Raw genomic sequence first — 19,593 nt, 5'->3', positions numbered from 1 at the left:
TGTGTGTGTCCTCATTATTGAGCTTTAATCCTGCATGAAGGCCAAGATGAATCTCTTAGAGTAGAACTATTAGAATAAATAAAAATAATAAGACATTGACTGCTTTAGTCTTTTAGATTCACTTCTGTCTGTTTTGTTTTGTCTCCATTTAAAAGATATCAAAATCTGAGCAAACAACTTGATGTCAAAAGAATCTCTGCACATTCCGCAGTCTTTGCTGCTAGAGTGACATCACAGCATTTAAGCATGTTTTGAATGAAAACATCAGCATATGAACACAAAACTGAAGAGACACTGCAACCGAATGAAAGCAGACCACTATTTAGTGACATTTCCACGTTTCCCTGAGGATTAACTGCTCTGTAATTTACCAAGAACTAAAGTAAGCTCAAATTTCAGTTTATAAACTTAAGATCATTTACTTAAATATATAAAGCCTGATTTTCCTGCTTGCCAGGACACTATTTATGTACTTTACATTGTGCAAGACTAGACTATATTTTCCATCATAGAGAGGATGATGTGGATCTATTATTCAGGAAAACAAATGAAGACGTAACTATTTGTCAGCTGATGTAATATTTGACAAATTATACATAAATTAGAAAATGTTCTTAATCATATCTTAGAGTGACAGAAGCTCTTTTTAACACGATTATTTCTGAGATTATTTTGTTCATTTAGGAAAATAGAGAAGACTTAAGTTTTGTTCTCAAACAAACTATTAGAATTTCTGAGAAACTGAGGCTGCGTCTACATTTTTGAAAGCGCAGCTTTGTCTCTGCATTTGGGCCTTTCGTCCACACCTAAACAGCAGATTGAGTCACTGAAAGGTGAGATTTTTAAAAAGGACGTTTTTGTGTTTAGGTGTGGACGAGGAAAACGGACATTTACTCAGGCAATGTCAAAAGTGTGCGCCGCTGTTGAAGTCACGCTGTGGCCACGTTAGTGTTTACATGAGATCAGTTTCTACAATGGCAGATGTAGACAACATACTGTGTCTGTTAATCTTAGTATCTGCAGTTTTTACACGCTTACATATACACACACAGTTACTGTGCCTCCATTTAGAAACACAGAGGCATCAGACGTGGATTCTACATTTAACACAGACGCTCTCCCAACCCAAATCCTGACGTCGGTTTGGAATAAATGTAATTTAAAAAAATTACATTTATGTATGCTGTATGCATTTTGTCCATTCCAAAGTTGTGAGTCTGTTCCAGCCAAAAAGCTGTCTTTAGTTATTAACATTTGAAACGATGAAGGCACGTGAAAGTAACACAAAATTAGCTGCTTTTCCAGAAAAAGACAAAAACTTCTCAGAAGTACGTAAGGTTTTATGAGGTTTTCCCACCCAGGCTTCTAGACTTCTGATTGGCCAACATTTCTACACGGTTAAGATTTGGCGTGTTCTTGACAGCGTTTCACTTTGTTTTTAGCGTTTAGATGTGGAAGGAGATATTTTTTCAAAACTGCACATGTGGACTGGATTTGTATTTTTATTTTTTTAAACAAAAAAGGAAAAACGTCCGTTTTCAAACATAGCCGTGTACGTTCGGACGCAGCCTAAAGTCATCACAAAAAAAGCAAATTCTCTGAACATTCTGGGTTGAGGTTTAGTGATCATTGTTGTTTTGTGTTCCTTGTAGTCAAAATGAATGGAAGTGGAGATGGACCACAAAATAACCAAAACGGTAAGCACATGTACTCAGTCTTGAAATTGATGAAAAACTGATTTTCAGCAGATAGTTATGGATGTTAATTAAAAGATTTAATGATCTTGCAGGCCAACAGGTTAACCCACAAAGGTTTGCAAATGGAGATCAGGAACCTGCTAATGAACCAGTTATTGGAGGCTTCGTGAACGACCTGTATCTCGCTCTCCGTGATATTTGTTGGTTTCTGCATGAGCTAATAGCTTCAGTACTGGCACAATATGACAATTACCTTTACGGTGATGACGACGATGACGATGACGACGACGACGATGACGACAATGACGAGGACGACGAGGACGACGCAGATGACGAGGATGACGACAATGACGACGACGATGACGACGACAATGACGACGACGACAATGACGACGACGACGATGTCAACGTTCAAAATATTAATGTGAGGGACAATAATGCCAATGCTGACAACAATGAACAGCACGAGGATCATAATGCTGTGGTTGTTGTTGGCAATGAAAATGAGGAGGCATTTGAAGACCGTGTGGACCAGTACATCCCAGAAGAGGACCCTCAGCCAGGTGTTTCCAGGAGGAGGTCTAGAGAGATGGATGAAGAAGATTTGGGACCAAACAAAAGAATGAGATGGAGCGATGATGACTCTGACTTCTTCTCTGCTTCTGATACTGAGAGCGTGGGCTGTCCTCATGTTGGTAATATTGCCGATGAGGACATCAATCAGCAGGTAACAGAAAAAGAACCGCAGCCTGGTGGATCCACGAAAAGGTCCAGAGAGGAAGATGTTGACGAAAAAGAGCGTAATGGCAAAAAATCCAGGCTTGCACACTCTGATTCGGGGACCAGCTCAACTGTGCACGACCCTGAGAGCAGCAGTGATGAACTATTTGAAGATGCGCACGAAGAGCTTGATCATGAAACTGGAGGCTCGAGGAAGCGTTCCCGAGAGGATTTTGAGGAAGAAGAGGAATACTTGCCTGTGTGCAAACTTCAGAGGTGTTCAATTGAGTCGACCAGCAGGGATGAAGACTAAGACTACTTCGACGGGTTTTTTCAGTATCCTTTTAGTAGGCTGATGCCTACTCAGGTGACCCTGAATCCTCCATGCTGCAATAAGCTGGGCATACACTGTGCTGCGATTTTTCAGTCGCGTTATTCAGCTCCTGATCAAACTGTACGATTGACTCGCAGGGGTGAGAAGTTTGATCAAGGCCAAACTCGGGACGATCCCCAAAACGATCGCACGACTGAAAAATCGGCTCAAAATGGGCCAAAAATCGCACAGTGTATGCCCAGCATTAGGCTGCCGGGGGATTCCCATGATGCACTGGGTGTTTCTTCTTCACCCACTGTGTTTAATAGACCTCTCTGCACTGAATGGTGTCTCTGTTCCATGTCTTTATACCATTTTCCTTTCCCCTCCCCAACCGGTCGCAGCAGATGGCCGCCCCTCCCTGAGCCTGGTTCTGCTGGAGGTTTCTTCCTGTTAAAAGGGAGTTTTTCCTTCCCACTGTCGCCAAAGTGCTTGCTCATAGGGGGTCATATGATTGTTGGGGTTTTCTTTGTAAGTATATCTTACAATATAAAGCGCCTTCAGGTGACTGTTGCTGTCATTTGGCGCTCTTTAAATAAAATTGAATTGAAAATTAAATAGATGTCACTGTGATGATTTCTTCCCTCCATAGAAAGCTTAGACCCAAATGCAGATTCAATGCACATGGTTAAACTATTTATGAGACTTTGTTTAAAGAGAGGGAATGGAGAACGTGGCTCGAGCTAGGAGTGTCAGCAGAGAGCAGGAACCAGAGGAAAAGCTATCGAGAGACTGAACACCTGGCTCCTGATGGGAACAATCCAACGGGAATTCTGCAACAGAGGGAGAAGAAGTTGCTGGACGGGTAAGGGAGTTTGAGGGTAGGATGAGTATGTTGGCAGAGGAGACCTAAACACAGGGAAGGAGCACGCCAGAACTGGAGCAGAGGGGAAGCCTAGTTACCACTGGAGATGGCAGAACAAACTGGCGAGGAGTAGCAGGCAGCGCTGGTTTAAGAAGCCCTCCTGCTGATTGTTTGCAGATGAGGCCCAGGTGAGATGCTGGAAACTCCACCTCTGAAGTGTGGACACAGTATCCCGATTCCAAGTGGAAAAGCCCCTCAGACACTTCCATGGTGCATGACAAGAAGGATGAGAAAGCATTCATGGTCCATCCATCCGTCCGTCAGCGTAATGCCTAAAAGTTTATTCAGATGTAAATGTATTACATTTTTAAATAAAGATCATCAGTGTTTTTAATGACGCTGCATTTCATTCATGTGTCTCTATTGGACAGTGTTGTAGAAGTTACAGAAGACAGGAATCAGTTCCAGCTTGGCCTGACATTTGATCACTAGTGATGTGTGATACCACTGATTTCCTTTCCGATCCGATACCAAGTAAAATTCAGGGTGGTATCGACGATACTGATCCGATACTTTGTACAAAAACTTTACTCTTTTATTGTATCTCAAATTATAGCGTCATAATCATTACAGGACATCAGATTACTTGTTCTTATCACTTAATAATGCAGAATTCATCATATAGAAATAAAAAACCTGAAGTTGTGCACTATGTGAACACCTTGCCTGCCTGCAGCACTAAAGGACTCCCTGAGAGACGTCTGTCTCACCCTAGCAGCACCCGTCCTTCTCCTCCTCTTCAGTTCGCCTCAACATAAGCTCGTCATATTCTGTGATATGATTTACTTTGAGGTGTTTGACAAAGTTAGTGGTGTTGCCACAACACCTCACTTTCTTGCCACATGTATCGCAAACCACGTCTCGGCTGTTTGTGGATGTAAAATACGTGCGCACATGACTCCAGTTACGCTCAGCCATTGTTGTGAGTGCGCACGCCACAGGCTGCCACACATTTATACAGCCGTATTTCACACATGACTATAAAAGGCGGAAGAGGGAGTAGTTCTTTCCAATGTAGACAATCTGAATGATAGTTTCTTTCCACTGTGTTCCTGTTAATGAAAAACTACAATTTCACCCAAAATGATTAAAATATCGATATTTTAATGTGGAAACCTTCTGTTTCCACATCTGGACTTTCTGTTGCTGCCCACGCAGGTGAAACTTTCTTTGAAGTGGCTCATTGAAGTTGTAATTGATAATCAATTCCCACACAATGTGAGAATCCAATCAATTTGTTTATCAGGGGAAAGGTGTGATTTTTTAGGACACTGGAGCCTAACATTAACTGGTTTAATCTTAGCTTATTTCCATAAGAAGAAAAACATACTGAGAAAGAGATCACCAAAATATACATGTACAAATGTGAAATGGTCATATGTAGTGTGAAAGAGCTATTTGACATCTTTAAATTCAAAGTAATGTATAAATCAACTTACATAAAACATGAAAAGGCGGAGCAGCGATGCCCATCTCAGCCAGTGTATGATGGTGGGGCAAGATGGCAGCTTCCAAAACATGACGCCAGCTCCTATGTATTTTTAGTAGATAAATGATACGTTTATGTATCAATTTGTTGGAAGATGTAATTACACCTTAATTATGTAATTAGAAGCAAAAAAGATTTTTTTCAATCAAATCACCTCAAAAAATTACTGTACTTACTTTCTAAATCATTCTTTACCTCTAAAAGGGGTGGCTGTGGTTCAGGAGGTGGAGCAGGTCATCTACTAATCAGATGGTTTTTGGGTCGATCCCTGGCTGCTCCAGACTGCATGCTAACTGTCCTTGGGCAAGACATTAACCCCAAGTCACTCTCTGATGCATTCATCAGAGTATGAATGTGTGTGAATGTTAGATAGAAAGCACAGAAAAAGGGCTTCTATGAACAGGTGTGAATGAGGCAACCTGTATAGGGCGCTTTGAATGTTCAGGTAGAGTAGAAAAGCACTGTAAAAATTTCTCTGTGTTGATTTCTTTCGGACCTCAAACATTACTCACCTTGTTGCAGGTTTCTTTATTAATGCTGAAAACCCAGAATGGAAACTGACCTTACTGCTTCCTTCCTTTCCAAACTACTGCGGCTCCTCCAACCAACGGCCGCGGCAGGCTAAACATGAGGACACAGATGACGTGCAACAGTAAACACATGAGATACACCTCTGTACTATTTGCTACTTTTATTCCACATACAACTGTCCACTATACAAATCGGCACACGGGCTCAAACCATTAAACAAATGCACAGACTGCACAAATAACTGCACCATTTACTATGCCAAATTTCAGCATTGGCCTATTGCACAACTTAGTGCATAAGTATACATAAACCAAAAAATGCATCAAAATGATTCAAGCTGCGCTCAAGCTGCAGTCAACAGAAGGTTTCGCCTCATGCTCACCTTACCTTTCTGCTCATTAACATCAGGTTCCGTGAACAGGTGAGTGCAACCACATTTATCACCTAACACAGCGGTCCCCAACCTTTTTTGCGCCACGGACCGGTTTATGCCTGACAATATTTTCACGGACCGGCCTTTAATGTGTCGCGGATAAATACAACAAAATAAAACTAGTACCGGTAACGAAAAAAAGAAGATTTATTCATAACACACGTGAAAAGACCCAGGAAAACCGAGTAAACGATAAAAACGATAACAAAATAATGCTGAAAACCGATAAAAAAACCCTGAAAACTATACATTTCACACCTGAGCCTCAACTCTCGCGGCCCGGTACCAAACGACTCACAGACCGGTACCGGTCTGAGGCCCGGGGGTTGGGGACCGCTGACCTAACACACCCATGAGTCACGCCCCACACCCGTGTACCAATACAGTGAGTGCATTTAAACCAACCCACTTAATCAAAAAAGGAACAACTCATATGACTCCTACACAAACTACTGCCTCACACATAGATTAAGCTCATCAAACATCTTTCTCATCAGTTCTTTGGAAACAACAGAATGACTTCAAGGCGTTGCCGTGTATTTGTGTAGTATGTTGGGCTGCATGGTAGCAGGGGCGATTCTAGGATCAGAGCTTTGGGGGTGCTGAGCACCCAGAGAGCTGCTCAACCAGGCAAGATCAACTTTACTCATCACGATGAGACGTCTTCCCTGTCTCTGGCAGTCCCTGCATCCCTACATGTCTCCAGTTGTCCCGAGTTCTCTCTGTCTGTCTCCTCGGTGCATTTAAACCCCTGTTCCTCCCTGTCCTCATCGTCTGTTGTATTCATCTCCATTATCAGTCATCATAATTTTACCATCTCTGTGCAAGTCTGCAAATTTCTTTATTAAATCATAAGATTCTTAAATTCATCAAGTCTCTCTGTGCCTGGGTCCTCGTCACAAAACATGATATCACTGTTTTGTACATTTTAACAATTTAATCCCACATTTTTTGAAAAGATGTAACAAAACCATAAAATCTGATGAAGGTTATTTAAATGCTGCTAAAGAAGAATGGATTGGAATTTTTAAAGAAAAAACATATCCTAACCTTAATTACTGGGGGGGAATAATAAATGATGCTCATAGTGAGTAAAAAGTAAACTGAGTGCATTTTTTGGACAGAGATTCACTTTTAATGTGTATGTATAATATAATACAGATACATAAAAAAGAACACTTCCAAAACATAATAAATTATTACAAATGAATTATTACAAAATATTAAAAAAAAAGGATATAAAAATGGAGGCAACTTTGCCTGTGGTAGAATGTATACAATGCATGAAAAAATCTTTACTGCAGATACTAATTTTGTGTTGTAAGATTTATGAGTTTCATGCTTTCATAGTGGTCCTTAGGAGAGCGTGACATTTTTATCAGGTGGTACACACTGTAAAAAGTTTGAGAAACTCTGATAAGCGTATGTGTGCTTTTGGAAAACATTTAAAGCTGCTGTACAGAATCTTTAAAACAAGCTTAAAACATTTTTAGAATATAAACAGAGCACTCTGCTTCTCTTTACAGCTCCTCACTCCACCAGGGCTGTTTGGCACCTTCTGATACTGTGCAAATGTGATGTACGTACTGCGGCAGTTATACAGACAAGTGGACGGTCCAAAAGTTGGCCTACCTATTACTGGCTGAGGTTTTAGTAGAGTTGTGGCTGAACCACATAAAAATATATCATTAATTTTAATCTCCCCAATCCATTATGATGTTATATGAGTATGAGTAAAATCAGGTTGTTTCTCTTTGTCAGTTTAACAGTTTCTGTTTTGCCTGTCACTATTCCCTGTCTGTTCTCTTACCTGGTTCTTCCTGACCTTGTACTTTCTCCTCAGGTTCCCCTCTTTCCTCTCTCCTTCTTCGGACTGACAATCATACACAAATTGATTGTATTCAATTAGATGAAAAATGAAATTAATATAAAAAAATACTATTAAGATCACTAACAAAAAGTCCTCTCTCAGTGTACTTTCAACCAAAAGGCAAATAACCAAACCACATGAACATCTAATTAAATATATAAATATTGAAACACTGATCCAACATTATTCTTGATTAACAGATCATTTGATTTCACACTTTTACCTGAATGTGGCTCCTTTTTTTGAAAAAACTTCCTTATATCCATTATGAACCTGGCTGTCTCTCTGCACACACACACACACACACACACACACCGGGAGTTATAAGGTTAATGGGCATTCAGTCAGTTAGCTAGTTAGTATCCATTTCAAACAGGACAGTGGTAACAACAGCAGGCTACGGACAATTATAAGTTTTAGATTTTAAATAGGCTGTATAAATTTCAATGGGAGCAACAGGACGGTCAAGTATCCTGATTTTACTACAGAGCAGGACGGATTGTAGGGTAGCAAACATTGTCAGAAAACATGTTTTCAACACTGCAGGTTACCTGGGTGTAATGTTTTTCAGCTAAAAAAAAACATGGTCTGACTCCTACCTAACTATATAAAGAGTAACTGAAGGTTAAATGCAGCCAACATGTCCTGTTTTAAGCCAGGCACTTACACCTCCGCTCTGCTGCGTCTCAGACACCATCGCTCTGGCAGAAAGGGCGCCAGAGCCAGAGCAGGGGAGAGGCGAGCTGGAACAAACCATTTTGGGAGGGGGGGAGGTTATCTATAATTTTGTTTCTAAAGTGTTACGTCTCAACCAAGTACTGTATGCTTTTTATATTTTTAGTAGTGTGTCACACAAACAGCTGAAGCACCCCCGAAAATTGGCTAAAATCGCCCCTGGTTGAGATCATGTGACTGATCGGCCAGTTGAAGAATATTCCATTTCTTTGCCTTGAGAAACTCTTTGCATTTGCAGTTTGCTTTGGGGTGCTATCCATTTGCACTGTCAACTGCTGGCCGAGCAGTTTTGCAGCATTTGGCTGAATACGAGCTGAGAGCATAGCCCTGTACAGTCACATCATCAATAAACACTAGTGACCTGGTTCTATTGGCAGCAAACTCTAATCTGTCCTTGCTAATTGTTTGCACCTTATAGTAAACCCTCTGTATTTCCATTCGTGAAGACATCTTGACTGTAGACCATGACAAATTACTTTTAGGTCTTTAAAAAAGGAGCACTATGCAAAAAAACAAACATTTTTTTAAATTCCTAATCAGTTAATGTAGTACTTTTGTTAAACCCCTTGAATTAAAGTCTTCATTGTTTGATCTAAAATCCACTATGGTCGTGTGCAGAGGCAAAACTACTATAAAATGGGACATTATCCAAAAATGCAAAGGTGTAATTGTGTTTATTGTTATAATGGTTGATGCTCGTTAAACATTAACAGAGCTTCAAATTAGCACACTTGCAGGTAGTCCTTGCGAGCCAAAAGGCGCTGGATGAGCTGATGGGCTGCATTAAGAAGAATATAGATAAAACCTAATAGACTATTTTGTGTGTTGAATCATGCAACGCAACTTGTAGGATCGAAGAATATTAATGTGTAGGTTGAAAATAGCATAATAGGCTACCTTTAAAACCAATGAAAGCCACCTCACCGATCAATTTAAAAAGCTTTTTAAAATATGAAATGTTTGCGAAATGACAACAGACAACAGTAAACATGCAAATGTCACACAGTTCAAGGCATTTTCGGTTTTGCAAGGTTATCTTGGCTAAACATTTTCGTAGAACTGACAATATTCATTTAGAATGAGTAAAGCCTGTGACAGCTCCATCAGAAATTAATACTCTTTGTGCCTGATTAGGCTTCTCTCAGTTTAGAATTAACTTCGACAACTGTCGGGTTTTTCCGTCATTTCTCTTCGCTCCACCTCCTGTGCAGTCTGTAAGGTTGTCAGGGGCAACTGGGAGAGACGCTTTACGCTCACACCAGAGGCTACGCGACAACACTGGAAGTAACTGTCGATGTCTGAAGCCCTTTTCAGTCTCTACAGATAAGTTGGCGTCACTTTAGAAGAAAGTGAGCTGAGGTGGGTTTCGACAAGATGACTGACTTCGTTGAACGTTAGCGAGGGCCAGCCATAAATGCTAACTTTGACTAGCTTATCTGGCTTAGCTAATGTTAGCTGCTAGTTGAAGCTAATTTGGATTTATAGTCTTTCCAGTGATGCTGCTATCTCCTGTAATGCTACAGTATCAGCCGGTTTTGTCAAGTATTACGGTGAACTTATAGCTTCACTTAGGTCTGCATTGTTTACTGTTTGCATGTATCCATTAATGAACTAGCCATGTCAACTCCAAAAAAAACTAAACAAAAAAACTAAAACAAACACACAGCAACCTAAAGCAGAGAATGATACTTGACTCTACATTTTAGGGCTAACTTGTAATTTTTTTCCAAAACTTAACAAACAGAGGAATCCATCTTTTGTCTTTTGTCTCTCTTTTTTTAATATAGAGAAGTACACGGGAGATATGGCGGTCTATTTTGATCACCGCATTGAGGCCCCTGACAGCAGTGATGTACCCTTTCAGTTGACCTGGCACTCAAGTCTTCCTATATTGGCTGTGGCCTCAAGCAGTCCTGCCACCGGTGGAAAAGTAGACCTGTATCTGCAGCAGGTAACCTCGGACATAAAAGTATGTAACATTTCTCTCATATTGACACACACAAAAATCGTCACACCTATCTGGTTCATGTTCAGGGGGAGCATGTGGAGAGCTGCCATGTAGTTCGTCCTCACCAGCCCTCAGGGCTGCGCTGGCATCCCACAAAGCCAGTTTTAGCAGTAGGCTGGGATAATGGAGAAGTAGTGCTGCTGACACACCCCTCTGGAGATCAAACAGTCTTGCCTGGTGTACATACAACCACCATCAAACTGCTGGAGTGGAGCAGCTTTGGCAGCCGCTTGGTAACTGGTGATGAGGTGAGTTTGTTGCAATAACGTCCTGGCATATATTATTATATTACAAGTCTTTTACATGCTGATGTTTTCATGAATGATGGATCAGTTTTAATAGGATATAATCACTTATTTTTTCTGGGTATGCACTCACTGTAAAATGATGGACTTGTTTAAAAATGGCCTCATAACCCTTTCCAGATTGATGGAAGCAACAATTGCTTCCCTGAGATTGTTACTGACATGGCGTGAACACAGACTGGAAACTACCTAACCTTTGTTTTTCAAAGTGTGTACAGCATACCTTTAGTGTCATTTTTTGTATTTTTTTTTATCTAAAGTGGACATTGAAAAAAGTCATACATCCTTTTATCTCATTGTGTTTGAATAATTGTAATTCCTTCTACTGGGATCTCAGCCAGAAGTCCATCTTTCAGCTCCAGCTCATTTAAATCTCAGCTGCCAGACTTATAACAAATTCAAAGAAATAAATCATCATTCTCGTCCTCACAACCTTTTGGGTATACGATACATGGGTACAAGCCTTGTTACAGATTTGGTCACTTCTTATGAACCAAGTCACTGCTTGCATTCCGCACATCAGACACTCTTAGCTGTCCGTGCAGCCTGGCTCAATGCAAAAAGAAAACAAACAGTTTCTTGTTTTAACTCTTTGAACTTTTCTTTCGTATTTTTAGCTAAGATTTTATTGTGTTCTTTAACACACTTTGTAACTGTTTTGAAAGTGCTAGGCAAATTAATTGTTAACTATTACTGTTATTATTGTTATTGACAGTCTGGAGCTTTGGCAGTATGGAAGGTGGATGCGAGAGGGAGACTTCATGGAAACCACCTTGTAAAACATGAATACAAGAAACCTTTAACTTGCTGCATCTTCAGACCGTCCACACCTGGAGAGTAAGCAGCCTTCGAAGTCCCATATCAAGTGGAAGAGTATGACATTTTTTAAATCAAATACTATTTTTTGTATTTTATTATAGTGATGTGGCAATGCTAGCTCGAGCATCTGTGAGAGGAGATGAGCGTGCGCTGGACAAGTTTAGCTGGAAGGGGGCACCTCTGAAGATGGGGCCACAGGAGGGACTTGGATTCTTTATCTGCACTGCAGATGGTAGGAGTTTGTGATTTCTGTTGGAGTTTGGAAAATTAAATCATTTGTTATTTTGAATGCATTTGACCATACTTTCTTTAAGACACAATTTGTTTTTTCATTGCCTTGTATAATTTTGTCTGAGGCCAGCAGTCTTCTGCAGTCACAGCCCTCAATGTATAAAGGCTGTTTATTTTATTTGTTTGTTCTGTAAATTGCATTGATGATACTTTGCTTTATTTTTGAACAGTTACGAATAACAGTATGAGAAAAGTATTCATGGTTTTAGAAAGTCTGATTAATCCAGCAGACATTGAAAATTATATCAAAAGTGTATTTTGCCTCTGTGAAGCAGTAATCCTTTGGGAGTCTCCAGAAAGGAGAAAATACAACAAGCTATATTGCTATTGATCCAGAATCCAGTCTGATCTTTAATAAATATGAGCACTTTGTGGTTTGAGCTGTCAGATATTCCACTTATTTAATCTTTAATCCCATGTCTTATGCATATAGGTAAGGTCCATAGTGTGGATGAGTATTGTAAGACGAGTGTCCTTCTCAGTGTGGAGGGCTCCATCAAGAAACTTCTCTACATTGAGAAGACAGAGGCCCTCGCAGTGATCACAGAGAACCTCATGCTGTCACAGTATGCTCTCGGACCTGAGGGTGGAGCACAGGAGATTATGAAGGTATACAGAAAGATTTTTAAAAAAAAAATATATTAACCAGTAATATCAACATGAGTGATCAATCTCAGTTACTTTAATTATTACTATACTTGAATATGTGTGCCCTTTTTATATTCTGTGCCAGGACTAAAGATCAGTGTGGAGTAATGCGTGACTTTTTTTGTGACAGGGTAAGTTGAGCAGCAAATCCGGGCAGAATATAGACGTTGTGTGGACAGAAGATGGCCTCCTCATCACTGCATCCGGGGAGCAGGTCATCAGGTCAGTATACACACACTGAGAAAAAAAACATGTAAATTTCAAACTTGAGTAATAATGTCCCTGTTGAATATTTTAGGCTGTGGGATCTGGAAAGAGATGACAACTATGTTTTGTCTCTTGATGAGACTCTGGGATATGAGAGGGGAGAGATGATCAACTGTGTTTCATACTGTGCAGGCAAAGGTAAAAGTTTGCACAGAATTGTAAATGAAAAGAAGCTTTTTCTTTCCCATCACCATATTCCTGAATGTTTCCAAATGCATAGTTTAAAAAAAAAAAAAAACTCGTTGCTTTTTTAAAAATTGTGCAACACTCAGAAATCCTAGCAGCTGGCACCACCAATGGACGCATAGCAATGTGGAGGATGGTGGTGCAGTCGGGTAGCAGTAGAGGTGACACTAAGCCCCAGTGGAAACTGCAGACACCAACAGAAATTGGAGGAAATGTCACTCAGCTACAGGTAATGTCTTGACCAGCATTAGTACATTACTTCCGTTTCGTTTAATTACACTTTTATTTTAATTGGAGATTGACAGTAACAACACTGTTTTTCTTTGAGCCAAAATTTCATTGAAGGAAATTTCAATGCAGCTTTGATGCTGGATGGAGACAGCAACGCATTTTAAAACCCTGACTTGGACTGTGGGAATCAAGTCTTTACAATACACACACACACACACACACACCATATAGTGCTACATAGGGGGTATGCTGAAAATAGAGGGTGATAAACTGGGAAGGTGAAAACTAGTGAGTGAGTGACAATGAAAAGGCAGTTTTCATACCGCTGTAGCTATAATGGAGCAGACTAACAGCACTAATGTTTCTATTGTTGTCCTCTTCTGTTTCATATTGTGCTGAGTGAGCATGCCATCAGCCTGACCAATAAGAGCCAAGAGTTGCAGTGATAGGCAGGCTGAACCAGCAAATAGCCAGAAACAACTGGTCAGTGCAGCACCGCCTCAGGTACCACGTACAGATTTTAACTGGCTTCTGACTTTGTGTGGTGTGGAATATGCTAGATTTTATATAAATATGGATGAGATTAGCTGGGGATGAACAAAATCTCCTTCAGCAACTATTAAATAGCCAGAAGGGGCCAGACAGTCAATATATTAATTCAGCGTTCCTACAGAAAAGACTGTAAAGCATTCCCAAAAAGTCAAAACAATTATTTTAGCAGCTGATTTCTGTACTTAAAAAACCCCCCAAACAAACATTTATTATAGCTCTATTATGTAGGTAATGTAGGAGACGCGGACACAAATACACAGAGGGTTAACGAGGGAAGTGGGAGCACACGGGGAACACAGGTGACACTGATAATCATAACGAGACACGGCAGGAGTAACACAACACTGACGGGAGACTATCAAAGTAAAACAGGAAGCACACAGAGACGCAGAACACAGACATAGCGGGCTGGGAAAACATGGAATAAAACACAAGGAGGAGAAACGAGGCATGGGGACTGGCAGATACACAGAGGGGGCACACAGGGGGTAAAGTCACGAGGGGAAATCAAATAAGCAACATCTTAACAGAACAACCGAGGGACCCTAAAACTGACATCAAACAACAACAATACAAGACACACAAAAAACCAGGTAGAAGTCCCGGGACCATGACATGCAGGTGGTTACATATGGTTAAAATGATTCAAATGCAGTAAGTATGCACCTTTCTCATATCAATATAGTCCATAACTTGATTACTGTCTGTAGCCCACATGATTAAACACTTTAGTTACATAAAACATGTGAGTTTAGATTTTATCTACTGTATAGCCTGTATAGTAAATTAATATGTAGCCCAATAAGTATAAAATCCAGAAAGCTACACTACATGGGGCGGTTCATTTACAAACACAGGTCTAACTTGAGTTTCACACAGTTTTTATTAGAAAACAATCAAATTGTTAAATGCTTAAAGTACACAAAATGTCAGAAATCTGCACCGTCATGAACACAAATTTAAGCCTAATTTTTCGTGATTTGTTGATTAACCCTCCGAAGTCTAAATCCCACGTTGTGCACATCAACATCACAAATTTGTACAAATAAAGTTCATAGCAAAGACATGTTAAATATTAAGCACTGGAAACAGCTTGTTGTTTTGTTGCCATAGCGATGCCTCCAGGGAAAAATTAGGGAGCAGAGCAAGAATGAGACCATATTAGTGGATATACGCTCTGATAACTTTGCCTAACAATCATAAAGAAATGTTTTATATTTTGTGTGTGTGTCCTCATTATTGAGCTTTAATCCTGCATGAAGGCCAAGATGAATCTCTTAGAGTAGAACTATTAGAATAAATAAAAATAATAAGACATTGACTGCTTTAGTCTTTTAGATTCACTTCTGTCTGTTTTGTTTTGTCTCCATTTAAAAGATATCAAAATCTGAGCAAACAACTTGATGTCAAAAGAATCTCTGCACATTCCGCAGTCTTTGCTGCTAGAGTGACATCACAGCATTTAAGCATGTTTTGAATGAAAACATCAGCATATGAACACAAAACTGAAGAGACACTGCAACCGAATGAAAGCAGACCACTATTTAGTGACATTTCCACGTTTCCCTGAGGATTAACTGCTCTGTAATTTACCAAGAACTAAAGTAAGCTCAAATTTCAGTTTATAAACTTAAGATCATTTACTTAAATATATAAAGCCTGATTTTCCTGCTTGCCAGGACACTATTTATGTACTTTACATTGTGCAAGACTAGACTATATTTTCCATCATAGAGAGGATGATGTGGATCTATTATTCAGGAAAACAAATGAAGACGTAACTATTTGTCAGCTGATGTAATATTTGACAAATTATACATAAATTAGAAAATGTTCTTAATCATATCTTAGAGTGACAGAAGCTCTTTTTAACACGATTATTTCTGAGATTATTTTGTTCATTTAGGAAAATAGAGAAGACTTAAGTTTTGTTCTCAAACAAACTATTAGAATTTCTGAGAAACTGAGGCTGCGTCCACATTTTTGAAAGCGCAGCTTTGTCTCTGCATTTGGGCCTTTCGTCCACACCTAAACAGCAGATTGAGTCACTGAAAGGTGAGATTTTTAAAAAGGACGTTTTTGTGTTTAGGTGTGGACGAGGAAAACGGACATTTACTCAGGCAATGTCAAAAGTGTGCGCCGCTGTTGAAGTCACGCTGTGGCCACGTTAGTGTTTACATGAGATCAGTTTCTACAATGACAGATGTAGACAACATACTGTGTCTGTTAATCTTAGTATCTGCAGTTTTTACACGCTTACATATACACACACAGTTACTGTGCCTCCATTTAGAAACACAGAGGCATCAGACGTGGATTCTACATTTAACACAGACGCTCTCCCAACCCAAATCCTGACGTCGGTTTGGAATAAATGTAATTTAAAAAAATTACATTTATGTATGCTGTATGCATTTTGTCCATTCCAAAGTTGTGAGTCTGTTCCAGCCAAAAAGCTGTCTTTAGTTATTAACATTTGAAACGATGAAGGCACGTGAAAGTAACACAAAGTTAGCTGCTTTTCCAGAAAAAGACAAAAACTTCTCAGAAGTACGTAAGGTTTTATGAGGTTTTCCCACCCAGGCTTCTAGACTTCTGATTGGCCAACATTTCTACACGGTTAAGATTTGGCGTGTTCTTGACAGCGTTTCACTTTGTTTTTAGCGTTTAGATGTGGAAGGAGATATTTTTTCAAAACTGCACATGTGGACTGGATTTTTATTTTTATTTTTTTAAACAAAAAAGGAAAAACGTCCGTTTTCAAACATAGCCGTGTACGTTCGGACGCAGCCTAAAGTCATCACAAAAAAAGCAAATTCTCTGAACATTCTGGGTTGAGGTTTAGTGATCATTGTTGTTTTGTGTTCCTTGTAGTCAAAATGAATGGAAGTGGAGATGGACCACAAAATAACCAAAACGGTAAGCACATGTACTCAGTCTTGAAATTGATGAAAAACTGATTTTCAGCAGATAGTTATGGATGTTAATTAAAAGATTTAATGATCTTGCAGGCCAACAGGTTAACCCACAAAGGTTTGCAAATGGAGATCAGGAACCTGCTAATGAACCAGTTAATGGAGGCTTCGTGAACGACCTGTATCTCGCTCTCCGTGATATTTGTTGGTTTCTGCATGAGCTAATAGCTTCAGTACTGGCACAATATGACAATTACCTTTACGGTGACGATGACGACGACGACGATGACGACAATGACGACGACGAGGACGACGCAGATGACGAGGATGACGACAATGACGACGACGATGACGACGACAATGATGACGACGACGATGACAATGACAACAATGTCAACGTTCAAAATATTAATGTGAGGGACAATAATGCCAATGCTGACAACAATGAACAGCACGAGGATCATAATGCTGTGGTTGTTGTTGGCAATGAAAATGAGGAGGCATTTGAAGACCGTGTGGACCAGTACATCCCAGAAGAGGACCCTCAGCCAGGTGTTTCCAGGAGGAGGTCTAGAGAGATGGATGAAGAAGATTTGGGACCAAACAAAAGAATGAGATGGAGCGATGATGACTCTGACTTCTTCTCTGCTTCTGATACTGAGAGCGTGGGCTGTCCTCATGTTGGTAATATTGCCGATGAGGACATCAATCAGCAGGTAACAGAAAAAGAACCGCAGCCTGGTGGATCCACGAAAAGGTCCAGAGAGGAAGATGTTGACGAAAAAGAGCGTAATGGCAAAAAATCCAGGCTTGCACACTCTGATTCGGGGACCAGCTCAACTGTGCACGACCCTGAGAGCAGCAGTGATGAACTATTTGAAGATGCGCACGAAGAGCTTGATCATGAAACTGGAGGCTCGAGGAAGCGTTCCCGAGAGGATTTTGAGGAAGAAGAGGAATACTTGCCTGTGTGCAAACTTCAGAGGTGTTCAATTGAGTCGACCAGCAGGGATGAAGACTAAGACTACTTCGACGGGTTTTTTCAGTATCCTTTTAGTAGGCTGATGCCTACTCAGGTGACCCTGAATCCTCCATGCTGCAATAAGCTGGGCATACACTGTGCTGCGATTTTTCAGTCGCGTTATTCAGCTCCTGATCAAACTGTACGATTGACTCGCAGGGGTGAGAAGTTTGATCAAGGCCAAACTCGGGACGATCCCCAAAACGATCGCACGACTGAAAAATCGGCTCAAAATGGGCCAAAAATCGCACAGTGTATGCCCAGCATTAGGCTGCCGGGGGATTCCCATGATGCACTGGGTGTTTCTTCTTCACCCACTGTGTTTAATAGACCTCTCTGCACTGAATGGTGTCTCTGTTCCATGTCTTTATACCATTTTCCTTTCCCCTCCCCAACCGGTCGCAGCAGATGGCCGCCCCTCCCTGAGCCTGGTTCTGCTGGAGGTTTCTTCCTGTTAAAAGGGAGTTTTTCCTTCCCACTGTCGCCAAAGTGCTTGCTCATAGGGGGTCATATGATTGTTGGGGTTTTCTTTGTAAGTATATCTTACAATATAAAGCGCCTTCAGGTGACTGTTGCTGTCATTTGGCGCTCTTTAAATAAAATTGAATTGAAAATTAAATAGATGTCACTGTGATGATTTCTTCCCTCCATAGAAAGCTTAGACCCAAATGCAGATTCAATGCACATGGTTAAACTATTTATGAGACTTTGTTTAAAGAGAGGGAATGGAGAACGTGGCTCGAGCTAGGAGTGTCAGCAGAGAGCAGGAACCAGAGGAAAAGCTATCGAGAGACTGAACACCTGGCTCCTGATGGGAACAATCCAACGGGAATTCTGCAACAGAGGGAGAAGAAGTTGCTGGACGGGTAAGGGAGTTTGAGGGTAGGATGAGTATGTTGGCAGAGGAGACCTAAACACAGGGAAGGAGCACGCCAGAACTGGAGCAGAGGGGAAGCCTAGTTACCACTGGAGATGGCAGAACAAACTGGCGAGGAGTAGCAGGCAGCGCTGGTTTAAGAAGCCCTCCTGCTGATTGTTTGCAGATGAGGCCCAGGTGAGATGCTGGAAACTCCACCTCTGAAGTGTGGACACAGTATCCCGATTCCAAGTGGAAAAGCCCCTCAGACACTTCCATGGTGCATGACAAGAAGGATGAGAAAGCATTCATGGTCCATCCATCCGTCCGTCAGCGTAATGCCTAAAAGTTTATTCAGATGTAAATGTATTACATTTTTAAATAAAGATCATCAGTGTTTTTAATGACGCTGCATTTCATTCATGTGTCTCTATTGGACAGTGTTGTAGAAGTTACAGAAGACAGGAATCAGTTCCAGCTTGGCCTGACATTTGATCACTAGTGATGTGTGATACCACTGATTTCCTTTCCGATCCGATACCAAGTAAAATTCAGGGTGGTATCGACGATACTGATCCGATACTTTGTACAAAAACTTTACTCTTTTATTGTATCTCAAATGATAGCGTCATAATCATTACAGGACATCAGATTACTTGTTCTTATCACTTAATAATGCAGAATTCATCATATAGAAATAAAAAACCTGAAGTTGTGCACTATGTGAACACCTTGCCTGCCTGCAGCACTAAAGGACTCCCTGAGAGACGTCTGTCTCACC

The 19,593-nt window shown here is 40.5% G+C and overlaps 2 protein-coding genes across 3 annotated transcripts; both read left to right on the top strand.

The window, feature by feature from the left end:
• Positions 1-94: 94 nt before the first annotated feature.
• Positions 95-18,575, top strand: LOC146381795 (uncharacterized). The gene is made up of 5 exons (XM_084938643.1): positions 95-382; positions 1,653-1,697; positions 1,790-2,728; positions 16,895-16,939; positions 17,032-18,575. The coding sequence occupies exons 2-5, from the start codon at positions 1,658-1,660 to the stop codon at positions 17,955-17,957; spliced, it is 1,950 nt and encodes a 649-aa protein (XP_084794769.1). The 5' UTR covers positions 95-382; positions 1,653-1,657; the 3' UTR covers positions 17,958-18,575.
• Positions 9,909-13,972, top strand: LOC146381796 (intraflagellar transport protein 140 homolog). Of its 2 annotated transcripts, XM_084937924.1 has the most exons (10): positions 9,909-10,072; positions 10,501-10,664; positions 10,748-10,969; positions 11,742-11,863; positions 11,947-12,077; positions 12,570-12,745; positions 12,915-13,006; positions 13,083-13,189; positions 13,324-13,466; positions 13,869-13,972. In XM_084937924.1, exons 2-10 carry the CDS (start codon positions 10,518-10,520, stop codon positions 13,869-13,871), a joined length of 1,143 nt encoding a protein of 380 aa, XP_084794050.1. In that variant the 5' UTR covers positions 9,909-10,072; positions 10,501-10,517; the 3' UTR covers positions 13,872-13,972. The 2 variants fall into 2 exon arrangements, with proteins under 2 accessions (XP_084794050.1, XP_084794049.1); XM_084937923.1 differs by having other exon boundaries at positions 13,324-13,972.
• Positions 18,576-19,593: the final 1,018 nt, after the last annotated feature.

Source organism: Perissodus microlepis, chromosome 8 (genome assembly GCF_051167445.1).
Source record: "Perissodus microlepis isolate ML-2025 ecotype Zambia chromosome 8, ASM5116744v1, whole genome shotgun sequence".
In the NCBI taxonomy this organism is placed as follows: Eukaryota; Metazoa; Chordata; class Actinopteri; order Cichliformes; family Cichlidae; genus Perissodus; species Perissodus microlepis.
Note: the sequence above shows the minus strand (reverse complement) of the source record. Positions and strands in the feature narration are given on the sequence as shown.